Source organism: Leopardus geoffroyi, chromosome B2 (genome assembly GCF_018350155.1).
Source record: "Leopardus geoffroyi isolate Oge1 chromosome B2, O.geoffroyi_Oge1_pat1.0, whole genome shotgun sequence".
Taxonomy (NCBI): Eukaryota; Metazoa; Chordata; class Mammalia; order Carnivora; family Felidae; genus Leopardus; species Leopardus geoffroyi.
In genome coordinates this window covers 28,257,472-28,278,832 of record NC_059332.1, presented here as the reverse complement: position 1 = coordinate 28,278,832, position 21,361 = coordinate 28,257,472, and the positions used below count along the sequence as shown (strand labels likewise).

At 37.3% G+C, this 21,361-nt stretch overlaps 2 protein-coding genes across 4 annotated transcripts in view; both read right to left on the bottom strand.

Annotated features, from left to right (window-relative positions):
* Positions 1 to 21,361, bottom strand: part of EXOC2 (exocyst complex component 2) — a 277,835-nt gene that overhangs the window by 236,231 nt on the left and 20,243 nt on the right. The window contains exon 1 of one of the 3 annotated variants that reach the window (XM_045497614.1): positions 6,016 to 6,059. The exons of the other annotated variants lie outside the window; for them this stretch is intronic. The gene's annotated coding sequence lies outside the window, so the exon portion shown is untranslated. Of the gene's footprint in view, positions 1 to 6,015; positions 6,060 to 21,361 lie in introns of those variants that run through there. 3 annotated transcript variants of the gene reach the window in all.
* HUS1B (HUS1 checkpoint clamp component B) lies at positions 1,445 to 16,115 on the bottom strand. The gene is given in 8 exon segments (XM_045500899.1): positions 1,445 to 1,718; positions 13,207 to 13,268; positions 13,270 to 13,326; positions 13,328 to 13,435; positions 13,437 to 13,670; positions 13,672 to 13,878; positions 13,881 to 13,963; positions 13,966 to 16,115. Coding segments are annotated over 8 exon segments (1,125 nt in total). The 5' UTR covers positions 14,066 to 16,115.

The window sequence follows — 21,361 nt, the reverse complement described above, 5'->3', positions numbered from 1 at the left end:
CGAGGATGTGGATAAATGGGAACCCTCTTGCACTGTTGGTGGGAATCCAAACTGGTGCAGCTGCTCTGGAAAACCAGTGTGGAGGTACCTCAAAAAATTAAAAATAGATCTACCCTGTGACCCAGCAATAGCACTGCTAGGAATTTACCCAAGGGATATAGCAGTGCTGATACATAGGGGCACATGTACCCCAATGTTTATAGCAGCACTTTCAACAATAGTCAAATTATGGAAAGAGACTAAATGTCCATCAACTGACGAATGGATAAAGAAATTGTGGTTTATATACACAATGGAGTACTACGTGGCAATGAGAAAGAATGAAATACGGCCCTTTGTAGCAACGTGGATGGAACTGGAGAGTGTTATGCTAAGTGAAGTAAGTCATACAGAGAAAGACAGATACCATATGTTTTCACTCTTATGTGGATCCTGAGAAACTTAACAGAAGACCATGGGGGAGGGGAAGGGAAAAAAAAAAAAAAAAAAAGAGGTTAGAGAGGGAGGGAGCCAAAACATAAGAGACTATTAAAAACGGTGAACAGGGGCGCCTGGGTGGCGCAGTCGGTTAAGCATCCGACTTCAGCCAGGTCACGATCTCGTGGTCCGTGAGTTCGAGCCCCGCGTCAGGCTCTGGGCTGATGGCTCAGAGCCTGGAGCCTGTTTCTGATTCTGTGTCTCCCTCTCTCTCTGCCCCTCCCTCGTTCATGCTCTGTCTCTCTCTGTCCCAAAAATAAATAAACGTTGAAAAAAAAAATAAAAAAAAAATAATAAAAGTTTAAAAAAAAAAAAACGGTGAACAAAGTGAGTGTTAATGGGGGCTGGGAGGGAGGGGAGGGTGGGTGATGGGTACTGAGGAGGGCACCTGTTGAAATGAGCCCTGGGTGTTGTATGGAAACCAACTTGACAATAAATTTCATATTTAAAGAAAAAAATCATTGCTTGATTTGGGATCCCTATCACTATGGGATCAGATAATAGGCCAGCATTCATGGCTGATGTGGTGCGGCTGGTGGCAAAGGGGTTAAAGATCACCTCGAAGTTACACACGGCATACCAACCCCAGAGCTCCAGGAAGGTAGAATGAATGAACCAAACCCTGAAGCTACAATTAAGTAAACTATGCCAGGAAACCCACCTACACTGGGACCAGGTGTTGCCAAATGCCTTGTTAAGTAAGAATCAGGTATAGCACCACTAAGCAGATGGGGTTCTCCCCTTATGAAATCTTTATGGGTGCCCTTTCCCAATTATCAAGGGCATAAGGGGGGGACCTAAATGAGATAGGCAACTAACCCTAAGGCAAGAGATACAGACCCTTGGCTCTACCCTAACCATCTTACACCACTGGGTTAGGGAGTGATTACCTGTGAGTCTGACCACAGAGGCTCACCCCTTTGAACCAGGAGATGCTGTATGGGTGAAGAAGGAGAATGTCCAGCCCCTAAAATCCCTCTGAAGGGACCCGTTCACTGTCATTCCGTCCACCCCTACTGAAGTAAAGATAACCGAGGTGGGTCTCTGGATTCACCACAGCAAAATGAAGCCAGCATCTTGAAACTGGGAGCTGATTCATCAATGCCATGCAAGCTGACCATATGGAAGAAGCAATGTGCAACTCCAGAGGCTCTGGGAGACTGCAGCCCTGCAGTGACTGGGGACAGTCACTCCGGACGCTGACTAATCTACACACAGCAGAAGCTTGAGAAATCGATGGTCTGGTGGAACAGACAGACTGTCCCTATTTTCTATATCTGTTCCCTTACTGTGAAGAGCTGTCACCCCTTGTGTCTTGCCATCACTGTGATTCTTGTTCTACTTTTTGCCACAGGATTGGCAGAGACCGCCCTGGCCAGATGGCAGTATGGTGAGAGATTTCTGCTAGCACTCATCTTCCTTTTGTGGATAGGATGCTTCATTGGTATCGGTTGCTTCTAATCTGGACCCTTTCTGTAGACCTAGATTCCTCACCATGTGACCCATGTATTCACATAACCAAGTCAGGCCAGGGAGTCACTTGGACCTTACTATACCATACTCACTTCTTATGCCAAGGAAAAGTCCTGGGGACCTGCAGACATAATAAGACCACATATTCTATCTGCCAATGGGAGAGTCAATATACTTGCTTTGACCCACAATATTCCCCCAGTGAAGATTGTTTAGAAGACCGATCCTACCAAGAGTAGGGGGCCTTGGTCAGCTAGACACAAATTATTAACCCAAAACGACAGGTGTCAATGCTGTTTGACATATGTGGTTATAGGTATTGGCCCAGAGGCATGTCATATGAAAAAAGTGGGCACTTGTCATAGAGGGCCCAAGGACTCTTGATATACCATGCAGAGGCTTAGATTAGGAGCAGGAATACTGACTCAATGACAAACACGTGTGTGAGGAAAATGGTTTTGGTGCCTATACACCTGAGTTTTTACGCCCTAGCAGGAGCTGTGTTTCATGGACTACTTGGGAAAAAAGAAGGCACGACAGCATTCTTTCAGAAGGGAGTGACTACACCAAATTGTCAGTTGGGGACCTGTAATCCGGTTAATTTTACTACTCTTAACCTGGGAGACCCCTGATGGAACGGTACCTGGCAGATGGGGATATATATCCATGGACGGGGCACAGACACAGGAACAGTGTCGTATTTTAAGAGAGTTATTGTCACACATGAGGCCACAACTCACCAGGTCTTTCATTCCTTTTATGAAAAAATGGAGAAGGGTCCTCCTCCTGTCTGTCGCGATGAAAAATCTACTTCTAGCCCTAGCAGAGACTATAGCCCAAACTCTAAAGATCTCTTCTTGTTATGTATGCGAGGGAACCAACATGGGGGATCAATGGCCATAGGAGGCTAGAGAATCAGATCCCTGAGAACCTTATAATGGAACAGAATGCCCCAACCCTACTACTGGGGTTTGGCTCCTCAAAACCTCAATTACTGGAAAAAAAAAAAAAAAAAAAAAAAAAAAAACTGCCTTGCCCAGGGGGAAAGGAAGTTCACCATCTCTGTTGGAAGCTTAACATGCCTACCTAGGCCAAAGATTTTATAACTCAGGAAACCCAATGGTGGGGAACCCCAGATCACCTTGAGCCAGATCCCCACCCCTTGTCTAACTTCTCTCATCTCCAAGAGGCCTGGGACATTGTCGACACAGTCATCAAATGGTGGGCCCCAGGTGGACTATACTGGATATGTGGAAGGACAGACTACACAACACTTCCCTCAGGCTGGTCAGGATCATGTGTGCTGGGAACTATTTGTTCATCTTTCTTCCTGATCCCACTTGCCAGAGGGGAACATTTGGGAATCCAAGTGTATGGGGACAGGGAGACTCAAAGGAAACAACATGCCCTACCAATTGGCAATTGGAAAGATAATGAATGGCCTCCCAAGTGTATAATCCAATATTATGGCCCTGTCACCTGGACAGAAGATGGATCCTGGGGCTAATGCACTCCCATCTGCATGCTAAACCACATAATCAGACTGCAAGCAGTTGTACAAATTATAACCAATGAAACTGCCAGAGTTCTTAACTTACTAGTCATGCAGCAAACTAAAATAAGCAATGTTATCTATTAAAATTGCTTGACGTTAGATTATTTGCTTGCTTCGGAGGGAGGAGTTTGTGGAAATTTTAACCTGAGCAACTGCTGCCTACAGATAGATGATGAAGGAAAAGTCATAGAGGCGATAAATCGAATGAGAAAGGTTGCTCATGTCCCAGTCCAGACCTGGAAAGGTTGGGACCCCAGGGAGTTATTTGGAGGACGGTTTTCAACTCTTAGGGGATTCAAAATCCTCATAGGTATTATTCTCTTAATTTGGTGACCTTGCTTAATCCTACCTTGCCTAGCTCCCCTGGTTATGCAGTCTGTCTCCAGCCTCACTGACGTAATGGTCAAAAAGAAAACAGCCATGCATGTGATGATGTTATGGAAGTATAAACCCCTAAACCAAGATGATGCTCTTTGACCCAAAGTAAGGGGTCCGAGCATCAATAGGGGTAATGTGGTAGAGTCCCTCCCTAAGGAATATCGTGAAAACCTAAAGCCAAGGGAAGGCGACCTGGTTACGTGCAGGTGTGCAACATTCCTCACAACTCTGCAACAAAGACCATCCATTCAGACTTTGAGTGTTACTATATATGGGAGACAAAGGAGCAAAACTTGTACAAAAGGAAAACCCCCACTGCACTAGGGGCTCAGTGTTTCGGGTACAAACCCACTGAGCCCATGCCAGCACGATGAGTGAAGTTGCTTCCTGGACAGAAAAGGTTCAGTGTCCTGTCTCTCTGTGCAAGAATCCTGCTACAAATTCATCATCAAAAACTTTCCTATAAAGAAAACCCCAGAAGTGCACCTGGGTGGCTCAGTCAGTTAAGAGTACGACTTTGGCTCAGGTAATGATCTCGCAGTTTGTGAGTTAGAGCCCCAAGTTGGGCTCTGTGCTGACAGCTCAGAACCTGAAGCCTGCTTCAAATTCTGTGTCACCCTCTCTCTCTCTGCCCCTCCCCTACTCATTCTCTTTCCTCTCAAAAATAAACATTAAAAAAAGAAGAAGAAAAAAAAAAAAAAAAACTCCAGACCTAGTGGTTTCACTGATAAAAACTATCAAAGATTTAAGGAAGAAATAATACCAAGCCTGAAGCCTGTTTCAAATTCTGTGTCTCCTTCTCTCTCTGCCCCTCCTCTACTCGCTCTCTTTCTCTGAAAAATAAACATTAAAAAAAGAAGAAAGAAAGGAAAAAAAAAAAAAAAAACTCCTGACCTAGTGGTTTCACTGATAAAAGCTATCAAACATTTAAGGAAGAAATAATACCAAGCCTACATGAATTATTTCAGAAAACAGAAGCTGTGGGAAGACATCATGACCATGTGGGGTTTATAAACTCTGCTGTGCAAAGGCAGTTTCCCTTTCAAAACTCAATCACTGTAAATCACATTAAAGTAAAAAGAAAAACCATATATTTATCTAAAAAGATGTAGAAATCATTGACAAAATTCAATACCTATTCATGATTTAAAAACCTCAACAAACTAGAAATAGAAAGGACCTCTTAATAAAGGAAAACGGGGTGGGAGGGATCACCTAACATTACACTTAATGATGAAATATACAATGCTTTTCCTCTCAGACCAGTAAATAAAGGAAAAATGTCTCGCTCATTTTGTCTATATAACAATGTTCTAGAGGTCCTAGCCAGTGCTATAAGACAATAAGGCTAAAGAAATAAGCGGCATAATGATTGCAAAGGAAGTATTTCCATTTGCAGATGTCAAGATTGTTTATATAGAAAATCCTAAGGAATCTACTAAGCAACTAATAGTACTAATAACTGAATTTAGCAAGATATCATTATTCATGGTTAATATACAAAAAGTATCTACTTTAAATTCTAGTGGGAAACAACTATAGTCAAATTTTTAAAAGTTCTGTTTAAGAATATCATTATAAAAACCAAAATACTTAAAAAAATACATTTAATAAAAACAACATACAATACTTCTTGAAAGCTTTAAAATATAACAGAGAAGGCAAAAAAAGAACTAAATAAGTGAAGAACTATACAGTCTATGGGCCAGATAATTCAATGTTATTGAAATATCAATTCTCCCCAAATGGAAGAGTAAGTTATACAAGCTTATGTAAAGAAACTAGCAAGCTGATGCTAAAATTCCTACAGATCTTCAAAGAACCTACAATAGCCAAAACAGTTTTAGGAGGGGAAAAGTTTTTTAACTTTTTTTAACTCTTACAGAACATGATTTAAAGACTTATTATGAATCTACAGTAATCAAGACAGTGAGTTGCTGGCATAAGGATAACCTAATGAATGAGAAGAACAGAGTTCAGAAATTGACCCATGCTTATATAACCAGTTGATTTTTGACAACACAACAAAACAATTCAAGGGAAATAAAAACATTTTCATCAAATGGTACTGAAATAATTCAGTTTCCACATGGGGGGGGGGAAGAATATAAATGTAGCCTCACACCACTTACAAAAATTAATTCAAGATGGATCACATCTAAACATAAAATTATAAACAATAAAGAAGATAAAATAAGAGGGCATCTCTACACATAGAGTTCTTCTCCAACATGGCAAACAATAACCATACATTGAAAAACCTGATATTTTTAGACTTCATCAAAACTGAAACTTTCTCATCAAAAGAAAATAAATAGGCAACCATACACTGGCAGAAAATATTCTCAATAGATTTATCTGACAAAGGACTTTATATCAAAAACATAATTTTTCAACTTAAGTAACCCGATTTTTAAAAAATGAGCAAAAACTCTGAAAATCCTCTTCATAAAAGATGAACTCAGAGTTTTTAATAAACATATATATGACATATATGATGGACAGATACACAGATAGGCAGATGTATGTATCCGATAGATTGTGAGTGTGTGTTTCCTAGCTCTGTACACAATGAGAGAGGCTACACGTAATATTACATAAGTGGCAATGAGCATACCTAACTTCTAAGTACCATCATCCAATAAAGGGAACCAGAATCCTTGGGAGAAACTGCTGATTCCAGGGCCAAAGCAGGACAACTACAAGATAAACCTAAATCATTTTGTTACATCAATAGGGAAGTACTCACCGAAGGGGCTCCCATTACCCAAATCTGAGACATTTGGACATCAAAAAAATTAATGATAGCAATGCATTGTAATCTATTATATAAGAAAATATGCAAGACCATCCTATTAACATAAACCAGTAAAAAAAATAGAGAAGAAAACTCTCCTTACTACAGAATGTTAACCAATAAATAAGAAAGTTATGATGCAATTATTAATTACCAATGGATGCTAAAACTAGTGTTTGGCTTAAAAAAATGGATATTTACATAGTCTCAAAGCATCTCTCTACAAATTACCTACAAAGGGAAAAACAGTAATTTTACAAAAGATCTGACACCTATCACGTTAACCAAGTGATCCAAATTAAAATCACCAATGTTGAGACAAACATCATGTCGTTGATGTATTACACTGGGAAGAATCTGACATCACTTCTGTGATAGTCCTGCTAAAAATGCATAACCCAAAACTAATCATCAGACAACCTAAATTCACAGACATTCTATAAAATCATTGGTCTGTACTCTTTGAAAATGTCAAGGTCAATAAAAACAAAGAAAAGCTGAAGAACTATTCTATATTAAAGGACAATAATGAGACAGTACAACTAGAGATGCCTGGGTGGCTCAGTCAGTTGAGCATCTGTTAACGATCTCATGTTAGGTGAGATCAAGCCCCATGTCTGGCTCACTGCTGTCAGCACAGAGCCCACTTAGGATCCTCTGCCCCACCCCCTTCTCTGCTCCTCCCCTGCTTGCACTCTCTCTCAAAAATAAATAAAATATTTAAAAAAAGAGACAGAGAGAAAAGACACATTACAACTAAATATACTGCACGATCCTGGATGGATTCTAGAAGAGGAAAAAAATACCTTCTATAAAGTACAAAATTGGACAAATTATCACCATCTGAATTGGAACTGCCATTTACATAGTATGGTATTATTATTAAATTCTCACTTTGATAAACGTACTGTGGTAATGTAAGAGAATGTCTTTGTTCTTAGTTACCTACTGAAGTATGTAGGGAAAAAATGTTGTTTGCACCATATTTTCAAATGAGTTAAAGAAATACATACTGACAGACTGACAGAATAATAAAAATAAATGGGACAAAAAGTAAATATATCAAAAGTGGGGGTTGGGTTAAATAGCTAATGGGGATTAAGGAGGGCACTTGTGATGAGAACAACGTGTTGTATGGAGGTGCTGAATCACTAAATTCTTCACCTGAAATTAATACTACACTGTATGTTAACCAGCAGGAATTTAAATAAAAACTTGAGAAAAAAAGAAAAGTAAACAATTGGTCACTCTAGCTAAAGAGCTTACAGTTGTTATTTACCATAATTTTTTTTCCTTATATGGGCTCCATGCCCAACATGGAACCCAACATGGGGCATAAACTCAAGACCCTAATATCAAGACCTATGCTGAGACTGGACTCTTAACTGACTGAGCCACCTAAGCACCCCACCACTGTATTTTCTTATAAGTTTACAGGAGTGAGTTACTTTTACTATTTTTTTTTAAGTTTTCTGTAAGTTTGAACCTGTATCAAAATAAAAAGTTCTCAATAATGCTTTGTTAATATTTTAAAATAAAGCAAAACTAAATCAAATTATTATTCTCCTACTAATCAATGTACAAGGTCCACTGTTAGTCAACAGATATTTACTTGCATATTCACATTAGCAAAATGCACAAATAAGCAATGAATAAACAACTACTAAACAAAAGACATGCTAAAACTAATGTTTGGTTAAAAAAATATTTAACTATATTTATATCAAGTCCCATATATTTAACTATATTTAGTAAATACACTAAAATTATAAAAATTTCAAAAATAAATATTCTTTTAATGGGTCATATAGTACTATCTCTTTAAACATGTTTCTAAGCATGTACAAAAGAATATAAAGCTTGTTTTGAGAATGTGCTTGAAAACTATTATAAATCGTTAAGCCTGAAATTTAGTAAGCTAACACATATTAATAAATTTTTTCAAGAAAGCACAGACATATTTCAACACAAAGTTCCGACAACTGCTTTAATTAGTAGAAATTATATTGTTCCCAAAGATACCATAACACTGCAGGGAAAACAAACACTAAGGAAAGAGTGGGTAATTAAGCTGCCTCACTGATTAATGTCTACAGTTCTGGACAAAGGAAAATGCTTTGTTCAATTGGCATGGAAAATCAGACCACTGTTGAGTGGTGGTTTAATTATCTTTATAGTATTAATCCCTGTCTTTAAATTTTTTTTTTCAACGTTTTTATTTTATTTTTGGGACAGAGAGAGACAGAGCATGAACGGGGGAGGGGCAGAGAGAGAGGGAGACACAGAATCGGAAACAGGCTCCAGGCTCTGAGCCATCAGCCCAGAGCCTGACGCGGGGCTCGAACTCACGGACCGCGAGATCGTGACCTGGCTGAAGTCGGACGCTTAACCGACTGCGCCACCCAGGTGCCCCTAATCCCTGTCTTTAGTATTAGACTATAAAACAGATAAGCATGTGGCTTCAACTGATTACTTTCAGAATCTAAAGAAGATTTAAGCAGAAATATCTTACAATCTTTATTTCCAGAAAAACAGTAGGATGAAAACATTCAGAAAAGGTAATTACTTTGTAATTACTCAACAGAATCAAAGCCAAGAGACTTGATCCAATTAATGCCTAGACCTGTCATCTGAAGAAATTGCAACCCAAAGATGTTAAATGATTATTTCAAGGTCACACATCTAAGTACTTATAAAAGAGACCATATCCTTGGTTTCCTGACTCCTAGGAGTCTAAAATCACTCTTTCCTTTATACCACACTGCATACTATGAGGTCATTTTTCTATCTGATAGCCCACATTCTGAGAACCTTAGTTGCTTCCTATGTGACTGAGTTACTGCTCATTCTGGTATGAAAAAGAATTGAAATTAGAGAAACTCTAGTTTAAAAAAAGAAAAAGAAAAAAAAAAAAAAAAGAAACCCTCCCCACTCCAACAAACAAACAAACAAACAGAGAAACACTACTAAGAAGTAGTTTCCGATTTACTTCCAGTATTTCAAATCCATTTTGAGAGCATTTATATATAGAGGATCATAATCTTAACTATGTTAACCTCAAAGTTTGTCCAAGTAAAACAAAGTAATGTCTGGTAACAATAGGTAATGTCTGGGCCACTACTAATGATAATGAATCAAAAAGTATGATCTATTTTCTTATTTATGATTGAGGAGTACAGCTGTGTTCCAGACATTCAAATCAGAGGCAGCTGAAAATCCAGCATTCATTATACTGGCTCATATGTAAAAATTAATGGTATTTCCTTACCATGAAACATTACTTACATGTCCCCAAATATGGGCAAACCATTATCTCAGGAAGACCATTTAGGCATTTAATTTAGTAATATAAGAATATCTACTTTTTACTCTACAAGGTCCAAAACACATAAAACAATGCCCACCACACAGTATGCACTCAGTAATTATTTGTAAAATGAATTATAGAAAGAGATCTCTTTTCAACCTGTCCCAAATTAGAAATATCCTACATTATAATGTTTTGTTTAGTGTCACAAATAAATAATTTCTTATCACTATGAGGGAAGAGTCTAAGCCTTACAAAACAGGATTCATCTCCAAACATTTTCAGTTTCACAACCCATGCCAGGCTAACAGAGACATTTTTAAAGGAAAATTCTCATCTGTACTTGTCATTAAGTATCTACAAATTTTCCTCACAGAGATTTCCAAATGCAATACCAGTAGTCTTTGAAAATCTGTCCTAAGGTCTTTCTTATGCAAATATACTAAACAGGTTAACAAAAATTTGGCTTTGCCTTGTCATAAACCTCATTTAATTAAAATAATATAGTATTAACCTTACACATTTCATCAATGATTTATTTTCTAAAGATACAGTGAAACATAAAAGCCTAAGTGTTTTCCTGCTTCTTAGTAGTTTTTCTCTAAAATACAGAAACAGAAGCTGAAATAATTTCTAAACTTGATGCCTTGATTTTTTAATGTGTATTGGTCTTCCAGAGAATTACCATTTTCTGGCAGATAAACCCCTTCCTACCTGCAAGAACAAAGGATATCTTCACACAAGGACAGTAGACAACAGCTTTTAAAATGTTTTGGACTTTTTTCATTTAAATTTTATCTTTTCAGATAAGTAATAGAGTCACAAGGCAATCTAGATTTATTTTGATAAACAAAAGTATATCCAATCTGTTAAGTCTCTAAACTAAGCCATAATAGACCAAGCTCAAATACTTAACATACATAGTTTGTAGATCAGGGTTTTAAAATGGGTTCTGGCATTAACAATGGCAATAACAGATAAAAGCCCTGGGGCATCTGGGTGGCTCAGTCAATGCTGCATAGGACTTTGGCTCAGGTCACCATCTCAGGGTTTGTGGGTTCGAACCCCGCCTCGGGCTCTGTGCTGATAGCTGAGCCTGGAGCCTGCTTCAGATTCTGTGCCTCTCTCTAGACCTTCCCTTGCTCATGCTGTCTCTGTCTCTGTCTCAAAAATAAACATTAAAAAAGAAAAGAAAATTAAAAGCCCTTACTTTTATGCTCTCTGAAACTGTTTTCTTATCTATATATAAGGTGGGTAGATGAGATCATCCCTAAGGATGATTCTGTAAGAATTTTATCATTGGACCAGGCTTTTAAATTCAATTAATAATTGTAAGACTAGAAACTGGCAGTGCCTGACTTTTCACAACTAAACTATAATAAAAACATGTTATTTTAAAATGTTTGTATTCATTATAAACATTTTTTACTAGACCATTGAAAGAATCTGAATTTTTAAGACCTTATATTTAGATGTTACAGTATGAGATGGTCTTTTAATTTTTCTTTAATAGCAACATACCTGTAGGTTGAGTAGAGGAATAAATTACACCTCTCCGTTTTCAAAAGTTACATTAGAAAGACTAGGCTACAAAACTTTTATAGATACTTTCTGTTAATGAATTATTAAAAGTTAACCATCATAATAATTTACCTTAGATTAAAGTGCACAAATCTGTATTTTCCAAAACAAAGAATAGGTTTTTTTCATTTTCCTGGTTTTATTAAATACAGAGAAAAGAGGCACAGGAAAAGATAGAGGGAGAGAGGGAGAGACAGAGAGACAGACGGAGGGAAGGAAGGAGAGGTAAAAAGGCAGACTTTTACTACAGCTTGAAAATTCTCACTTAATTAATAAACCAAAGGAAAAAAAATTGGAAAAGATATAGAAACAAGTATGAGAAGTCATTTCTGTGTTATGCACAGAAAAAAAAAAGTGCATATCTTATAATTTTCTAACTGAGTTAAAGTATTTGTTTTACATTTTCATCTTTCATTTAAAAAGCTTTAAAATATTCACCAAGCAACTGTGTTTAATTCATAAATTAGAAAAAAACTTAAGCCATAATTCTGAAAGTTATGTTAATAATTTTAAGATACTATGTTTGAAATAATTTTTAAAACAACTATTTAATCTTCTTATATTGAAACCCTCAGAGGACTGAAACGGAATCTGCTCAAACTGAAAGATCTTAAAGAGCCAGAGTTCAAGTGACTTGCCTAGGTCTCATGTTTCTGTGTTCTTTCCACAACAGCATGAATGGAATTTACAAATCAGCAAAACAAAATAAATTAGCAAATTTAAGCATTTTATCACCAAATCTAGTAGGAAATTATTCATTGGTGATTAAAATGTAGCCATGGGAGTTCACTGAGTCTGCAAAAATAAAGGCTGCCAAGTTAAAGACTTGTCTTATTGCATAAGCCATTAAAAAAGTAAAATTTAATATGAAAGAATATAAACCTTCCCTCTAATCACTGTAGTAGTCCTTTATAACTCCTCCTTCCTCTTCTCAAAATATTGAAACATTAAGAATCATTTTCTGTTAGAATAATACTATGGGGAAAAAATGAAAACTAGGTTTATATAAAAGTTACCCATAAGAAATATCTTAGTAAACATAAACTGACCATTTCCTTGAATCACAGTGAATAAGATGCACTATTAGTGAGCCTAATAACCAACTCAAGCTTTGCAGATGATAAATCTAAAACTATGAATATACATTAATACATACTTTGACCAAAAAACAGCTTAATAAAAACTATGTAATATGCACAAATGCTAAATACCTTTCAGGTATCATATCAAGCTAAGAAAATTCCCTCAGAAAATTATACTTGCTTTAAAAGAATGAAGTTCCCATTTCACATGGTAGTATTTTATAATAAAAACTGATCCAATGTTCCAGGTCAAAGTTTTTATTTATTTTGTTACAATCCTTTTTGTTAAAAAGAGTTAAAATAGAAAATCTTTTTCTTGTTGGCATCTTAAAAAGTATGAAAAAAACTGATAAAAGCCAAGAAACATAAAAAATGAACTATCCAATTCTTTCACCAATGACTTTTTTAATAAAAGCTTTGTAAAGGAAGAAGGGCTGAACAAAATGTACATTCTATATAGGTCAGTGAGAGTGCAGACTTGCAACCCAATTAACTCAGGGTCTGTTTCAGTTTTGAAAAGACTACATAAGCTTTAAAAAGAAAAAAAAAAAAATACAGGCCGCTTGAATTTTTATAAGCAAAAATAAAATACTGAAAAGAGACATCTTCATGAACCAAAAACAAGATGAAGAAGAGTATTGCTCAAAATATTGCATAAGGCTATTGTAGGATTTATTTTGCTGTCCCTCGAAAAACTACAGAAGCTTCCTACTTTCCACTAGTACTTGCAACATATTCTCAGGGTTTCTATCTTGAGGCGTATCCTGAGCAGACTTGGAAGGATTTTCCAAAATTGTTAAAATAACTTTTAATAGACACAGCAGTTTGTACCCTCAAGTTCATTTTGCCATTTAGATTTGCTTCAACCAGCACTCGATCACCCAAGTTTGCTAGCCTTTCTATAGTGCTCTTCAGAGTCTTCAAAGCAGGAAGATAAACACTAACATCATGGGCTTGCACACTGGGCTCCAGGAAATCTTCCAACACCATTCTGGGAAGCAACCTCACAGGCGATCAATCGACTGTGTACCACAACAAGAGTCCAACCTGTGGGCAATGGCAGCTCCACAGCCACAGTGAGGTGGGGGAGCCACTTATTGGTCAACTGGGGCTTCAGGGCAGAGGCATTCCCTGTGCTTCTCACCGCTCTGAACAAATGCTCAGATGGCAGCTCTAAATAAATCTCATTAAACTCCTCTGAAACATCTTTCATGTGAAACCAGTGGAAGAAGTCTCCCGCCTCACCTCACACCACACTCTAGCATCACAGATGACCCTGCAGTCATCAGGCCTGAAGCACACTTGTGCTGGCACATGTGGAGCACACAGACTCTCTCCAGCTTTGATACAGTGCTGCAGATGTGAATAAAGAGCTCCATAAAGTCTTTGCCAGAAATGCTGGCACAAAACTTCATGATGCCATGAGGATGGCATCCAGAGCTTGGTCAGCAGGGGACGACCCCACATGTAGCAGGTCTCAACAGAGCCAATACTCGGGTTCCACTCACCTGCAGGCCCCCTGAGAAGGGCAACATGGCATGGCAGACATGGGGTCCCTAAAACCAAGGCCTCTGTTCCCATCTTCATCTTCCCTCTACCTCCTCCCTTAAAAAGAGCTTTACTGTTTCCACTCTGCTAATTAAAAGGACAGGCATTCCACCACAGAAACTTCTAAATATTCTTTCTAAACTGTACAAAGAAAATTGAAATCATCTTTCACAGAGCCACATTTCACTCTGTTGGTATATGCATTAATACTGTCTTCATCAACCAGGACATATACGTACATACCGTTACATGTGCTTTCTAAAACTGTAGCATGCTTAGGCATACATTTGCAACTGATTTTTATAAACTATAAGATGGACATCTTTCCTCAGTGGCAAATATAAATCTACATCATTTTCAGGCTGCTTAGTATTCCATTGTAGTGATGTATAATCAAAGTGACAATTTCCAATTTTTTGCTATGATGAATATAACAATGAACATTTTTCTATAAAACTTTTTGCACATTTATCCAATTATTTCCCTACAGTACATTCAAAGACGAATTACCAGTCAAAAGTTGTGCATTTAAGATCCTAACATGTACATATTACCAAACTGGCCTGCAGAAAAGCTTTATCAACACACCCTTCCACCAGGGACACTGGGTAGTAGCAATCTGTTTAATCTGTAGCAATTTGATAGGCAAAGTAAAATAAATGCTCTCAACCTGCACTGTGGGTGAATTCCATTTTAATGATCATTGCAACTTTTTATTAGGTTTATTTTCCTTGATTTTAAGACCTCTAGTAAAAACATTAACTCTCTGTCCACTTTATACACTGTGAATATCTTTCCCAGTTTATCCTTCGTCTTTTCACGTTGTTTATGGTGCTCTTTGCTCTTAGGAAATTGAGTCTTTTTTAATGCCAAACCTATAAACCTTTTCTTTGCTACTTCTAGAATCATGCTTTCAAAGTCCTGTTTCTGGTACTTTAATGTTGTTTTATCTTCTTAATTACCTAGCTCATTTGGAATCTACTTTGGAGTATTAAATAGCTAGTTGACCAAATACCATTTCACTGAACAATCCATTGTTTTCTCCACTAGTCTGAAATGCCACTTTTATTAATGACAAAAATCCTCATTTGAGACTATTTCTAGACCTTCTATATTTTGTCCCACTGATGTATTTTATAACTATAACATAGTTATTTTAATGAAATATTCAATAGGACAAATAATCTTTAACAAGTTATCTTTACCATCCTGTCATAGGTATTGATCCAGATGAACTTTAAAATATTGTGTAAGATTCTAAAAATAACCCTACTAAAATTTTGATGGGATTATCATGACCCTGACATACTATATTCCTGCTTCTTTTATTTACCTCTACTAACCAGACTGTAAGTCCCAGAAGAAAAGGGTTTTTTATATTTCCATACACTGCTACACACCCAGCATTTAGAACATCCACCTGGATATCACTGACACTCAACACATACTTGTTAAATGAACAAATATATCAATTACATTGACTATCTAGATAATCTCAGGACATTTAAACTATCTACAATACTGAATCTTCCCACACATTCAAATCACTTATAACTGTCAATAAACTGTTCAGCTCTGTTCACAGAGAAGCCCATGTAATTTATCTTGAAGCCAGGCAACTTACTGAGCACTGAGTCTCTCTCAATTGAAATCATTTTCCAAATGATCTTTTCCTTAATGTTTTCTCTACAGAAAATCTTATTACCTTCAAATCCTATCATAACTTGGACGTTTGCTCTTCAATATTTATGTCTCACTTATTTTAATTGCCTGACTGCTTTTGTTATATAACTTCCAAAACAATGCTAAATAACTCCATTACTGGGGTGGCTGGGTGGCTCAGTCAGTTAAGCGTCCGACTTCGGCTCTGGTCATAATCTCACAGCTCGTGAGTTTGAGCCAAACGTCGGGCTCTGTGCTGACAGATGAGCCTGGAGCCTGCTTCAGATTCTGTGTCTCCCTCTCTCTCTGCCCTCCCCGACCCCTCCACTCATGCTCTCTCTTTCTGAAAAATAAAAAACATTAAAAAAATTTTTTAAATAACTCCAGTATTAGCAAGTATCTTTGTCTTACTTCTAAGAAAAGATATTTTTTAGGTTTTATCCTCATTGCCCCCCAAAATTTTAATATCATAAATACACATTTATGTACTTTATGCATAAAAATTAAGATCTTTTTTTGTCCCCTCATGGGCTAATTTTCAATTACAGTTCCTGTTGAGAATACATGCTCTATATCCAAAATCTATAAAGAACTCACCAAACTCCACACCCGAAAAACAAATAATCCAGTGAAGAAATGGGCAGAAGTCATGAATAGACACTTTTCTAAAGAAGACATCCAGATGGCCAACAGACACATGAAAAGATTCCTAACATCACTCCTCATCAGGGAAATACAAATCAAAACCACACCCAGATACTGCCTCAGGCCGGTCAGAGTGGCCAAAATGAATAAATCAAGAGACTATAGATGCTGGAGAGGATGTGGAGAAACGGGAACCCTCTTGCACTGTTGGTGGGAATGCAAACTGGTGCAGCCGTTCTGGAAAACAGTGTGGAGGTTCCTCAAAAATTAAAAATAGATCTATCCTATGACCCAGCAATAACACTGCTAGGAATTTACCCAAGGGATACAGGAGTGCTGATGCACAGGAGCACTTGTACCCCAATGTTTATAGCAGCACTTTCAACAATAGCCAAATTATGGAAAGAGCCTAAATGTCCATGAACTGATGAATGGCTAAAGAAGATGTGGTTTATATACACAATGGAATATTACTTGGCAATGAGAAAGAATGAAATATGGCCTTTTGTAGCAACATGGATGGAACTGGAGAGTATTATGCTAAGTGAAGTAAGTCAGGCAGAGAAAGACAAATACCATATGTTTTCACTCATATGTGGATCCTGAGAAACTTAACAGAAGACCATGGGGGAGGGGAAGGAGGGAAAAAAAAAGGTTACAGAGAGGGAAGGAGGCAAACATAAGAGACTCTTAAATACTGAGAACTGAGGGTTGATGGGGGGTGGGGAAGAGGGGAAAGTGAGTGATGGGCACTGAGGAGGGCACCTGTTGGGATGAGCACTGGGTGTTGTATGGAAACCGATTTGACAATAAATTATATTTAATATAAAAAAATAAAATCTTAAAGAGGAAAAAAGAGAATATACGCTCTAGTACTGTACCATTAGGTAGGCTGTTTGCTATTGTATTACATAGTAACAATTATGTTACAGAAAACAGCTTTCGATCCTGAAAAGTTCAGGATCACTGTCCTGTGAACAAAGTCCAGTTCACTGGAAGTCTGTTTTTAAAATTAGAAATGGACAGTGAAATCTATCAAATATTTTCACAGCATCTTTTGACATAACTTTATTTTTACCTATTAATATAATGAATTGAAATAAATTTCTTAATGAAGTAGTTCATATTCTAGGAATAAACTTTAGTTGGTTCCATTTTATCAATCCTTTAAACATTCCTGGATTTGATTTGCTACTACTTTAAGAGTTTTATATGTTAAATCTTATTTTCAGTTAGTCAGAAATTATCTTTTCTTGTACTTCTTTGCTCATTTATTGTAATATCAAGAAGCATTCAGTAGTTTACAAATATTACTGAGCATTTACTATATCTGGAGTGCTATGCTGGCCTTACAGAAAGAATGTGAAGTTTTCCTATCTGCTATCTTACAATTGTTTAATTATAGAAATAGTCTATTCCTTATATGTTTCCTGTTGCTTGCTTGTAAAACAATCTACATCTAATGCATCATTAGCTAAGATTATTTGAGAATTTTCTTCATGGTTATGGAACCATATTTTATAAATCTTAAAATAATTAGTATGTTTCATAAAGTTAAATATTTCATTCTGATTTTCAAATTTAATATCACACTACTTTCTTGAATGGCTGTGGTTTTATCACTTTTTTCATTGTCTCCAGTATCTGTAAATATCTCTTTTTTCATGGTTAGATTTGTAAATGCTCACTGTTTTAATGATCTTTTATAATAGCAGAACTTGATATAAGTTATAAATTCTACCTTCTTTTTTCAGGAGAGGTGTTCATTACCTACAGCTTCAACCTGCAGCTTCAACATTTGCTTAAGTCCTCTTCCATGCATTTTATTTTGCTTTGCTTTTCCCACCTGTCTAGATTGAATACTTAGTTCATTTGTTTTAGTCTTCCTTTAGTAATAACTTTTAAGGCCACCATTTTTTCTACTTATAGCTTTAGTCACACCATAGATTTTGGCAAGCAGTGGTTGCATTGCTCATTTGTAAATGATCCGTAGTTGCAGTTTTTATTTCTTCTTTGATCCAAGATTAACTTTAGAAAACTTTAAAAACTTCCAGTTAACAGTTTATTGTCAAACTTTTTTTTTTTTTTAATTCCAGCTTTTACTGGCTTCATTCTTATTCCAGAGTTTGTTTACTTGTTTTGGTCAGAGAATTTAGTCCACAAATGTCCTAACTGGGGAATTTATTGAGAGTTCTCTTCTTAAATCTCTTCATTTACTTATTCACTGAGCTTCTCCAGTGTCTATTTTAGATCAGGAGTCAGCAAACTACAGCAACCAAGAAATTTGGTCTGCCCACCCGTTTTTGTAAATAAAGCTTTATTGGAACACAGCTACGTGAATTCATTTCCATGTTGTTTATGACTGCCTTCTCACTGCAACAGGAGAGATGAGTAGTTGCAATAAAAATCTTAAGGCCAAAAAAAGCCTAATATTTACTATCTCACTTTTCAGAAAAAGTCTATCAACCCCTGTTAGGTGATGGCAGGTCAGGTCAGCATCCCCTGCCTCAACAGGATTATAATCTGAAAGACTTGCAGCTGAAACTGTCTGAATTTCCAGGTATATGTTAAGGTTCCCTTCTGTTTCCAGCACTGGCATTTTCCTCATAGTGATTAGAACATATAAGAAAATAAGAGAGAAAGTAAAAAACATTGGCATATACGATGGCATTTTTATCCTGTAAATCCTAATGATACAAAACTGAATGAATCCTCCAAATATTACTTACGCTTACAAAAAGAATTTCAAAAATCGTTTTAACATCCCTTCTAGAAATAAAGGTCTGTTAAATCAGAGTTCTTGCACAGAACTGAGAGAGTTGGTACTTAGCTTTGTTTCTTTTAAGACTTGACAAGTTAGATGTTTTTCTGAATAGACTTTTTAATAGTTTTTGGCTTACAGGAAATTTAAGTAGAAAGTACAGAGAATTCCCATATACCTGTAAGTATTAGTTGAGGGAAACCTCATTTAGGATGGAGTCAGGAAGCCCTGAAGGAGTTTTCCATCACAGCTTACTTCACATTCCTGGGCAGGAAGAATCCAATTTACTATCCCAGCAGGTGGAAGATTTTCTCCTTGCCCAGCAACAGCTCAGCCACAACTCAGACGATGGGAAACCATCACTGTTACGTGGAAGCTAGGCATGAGTGACAGGATGATGGACCTTAGACATCTTGATGGAAAGACCCAACAGAGGACTGCCCAGAGACAACCCCATTTCACCCCTCTAGCAGGCTGTTTATGGTTACAAGATCCTGGCAGAGGAAGAGCTACGTTTGTTGTGCTTGCCCTTATTTGACCTATGTCTCTAGAATAAAAATACTGCTGCGGTTTCACAGGAAAGGGCATGCTTAGTTAGCTATTTATTGTATAATCCAAGCCTGTCATTCAAATGTTGCAACCCTAGCACCCACACAAAAGAAAAAAATGGAGTTCTAGGGCCTTTGCCTCTCTTGACTGGCCCTCTTCTCCCTTGGAGTGTACTTTAACAAAACTTTTCTCACTTTACTTTCATTTATCTGTCCTGTAATTCTTTACTGTGGCAGCAAAAAGAACTGAGGCTTCTGCTAGTAAAATAAGTTTTATTTTTTAGGTTAACATCATTAATATTTATTAGAACCAAAAACCTATAGGATGCTTCAGTGGCTTTTTCATTTTTAGTTTGAAAAGTTGTAATAGTTGTGCCTAAACTTAAAAAGCTCATTCTGGGGAAGCCTGGTGGCTCAGTCAGTTAAGCATCCGACTTTGGTTCAGGTCATGATCTTACGGTTTCTGAGTTCGAGCTCCAAGTCAGGCTCTGTGCTGACAGCTCAGAGCCTAGAGCCTGCTTTGGATTCTGTGTCTCTCTCTGTCCTTCTTCCATTCATGCTGTCTCTCTCTCTCTCAAAAATAAACATTAAAAAAAAAAAAATGGGGGTCGCCCGGGTGGCTCAGTCGGTTAAGCATCCAGCTTCAGCTCAGGTTACGATCTCATAGTTCATGAGTTCAAGCCTCAAGTACCCATGATTTTCCTCTTTCAACTGCCAAGTATATAGTCAGTCTCTCTTCATGGTCCCAGGGCAGCTCTTCCTGATCATAAGTCCTGTCCCAGTGCTTTAATAAAATCACCTTTCTTGCACCAAAGACGTCTTCAAGGATTCTTTCTTGGCAGTGGGTTCCGAACCCCACCCCTCCACTCTAAAAAACCTCATGAGGGCCATTTTTCCTCTGAAGAGTTCACACACCCTATAAGAAAATTATCTTGTACAAAATGTAGACTGTGAACACTTCCCAAAGCCTACCAGTAAAAATGAGTTTGGACTATGGTAAACACAAAAGAAAGCGTATCTCCAAAACACAACAGTAACTTCAAAAATAATTGGGAGAAGGGGGTTAGATATCAAATGCTTTCTCTCAATACTCTTTTCTAGGTCATATTTATGCCTCTTCTCATTGTCAATATGATTCACTACTATGATCTTTGCTCTGCTCTGCTACTAAATCGTGAAGCTGTGATACAAAGTCCTGGTCCATGTATTAATCATGGTTTTTGTTTTTCTGTATTTTATAATGCTTTGACATCTTGGGGCCTTGCAGACTAGGAAAGGAACTGCCTCTCAGAGGGTTAGCTAATTCCTAGAGAGCAAACAACTTGGCAGAAGCAGGCCTTTGATACGCAAACCAACCAATCCAGAGTCCACACCTACCTTTTCTCAGGCTCCTGCAGTCCAGAACAACATTCCCCAGCCCTAAACACACCAAGGCGAGACACTAGACACCTGAGGATAACTGTAGTTTGCCAAAATCAAACTATCCAATCCTAAACTTGCTCAGCTTGCCTACCCTGCCTTGCCTGTTCCTTCTGAAGAAAAACACA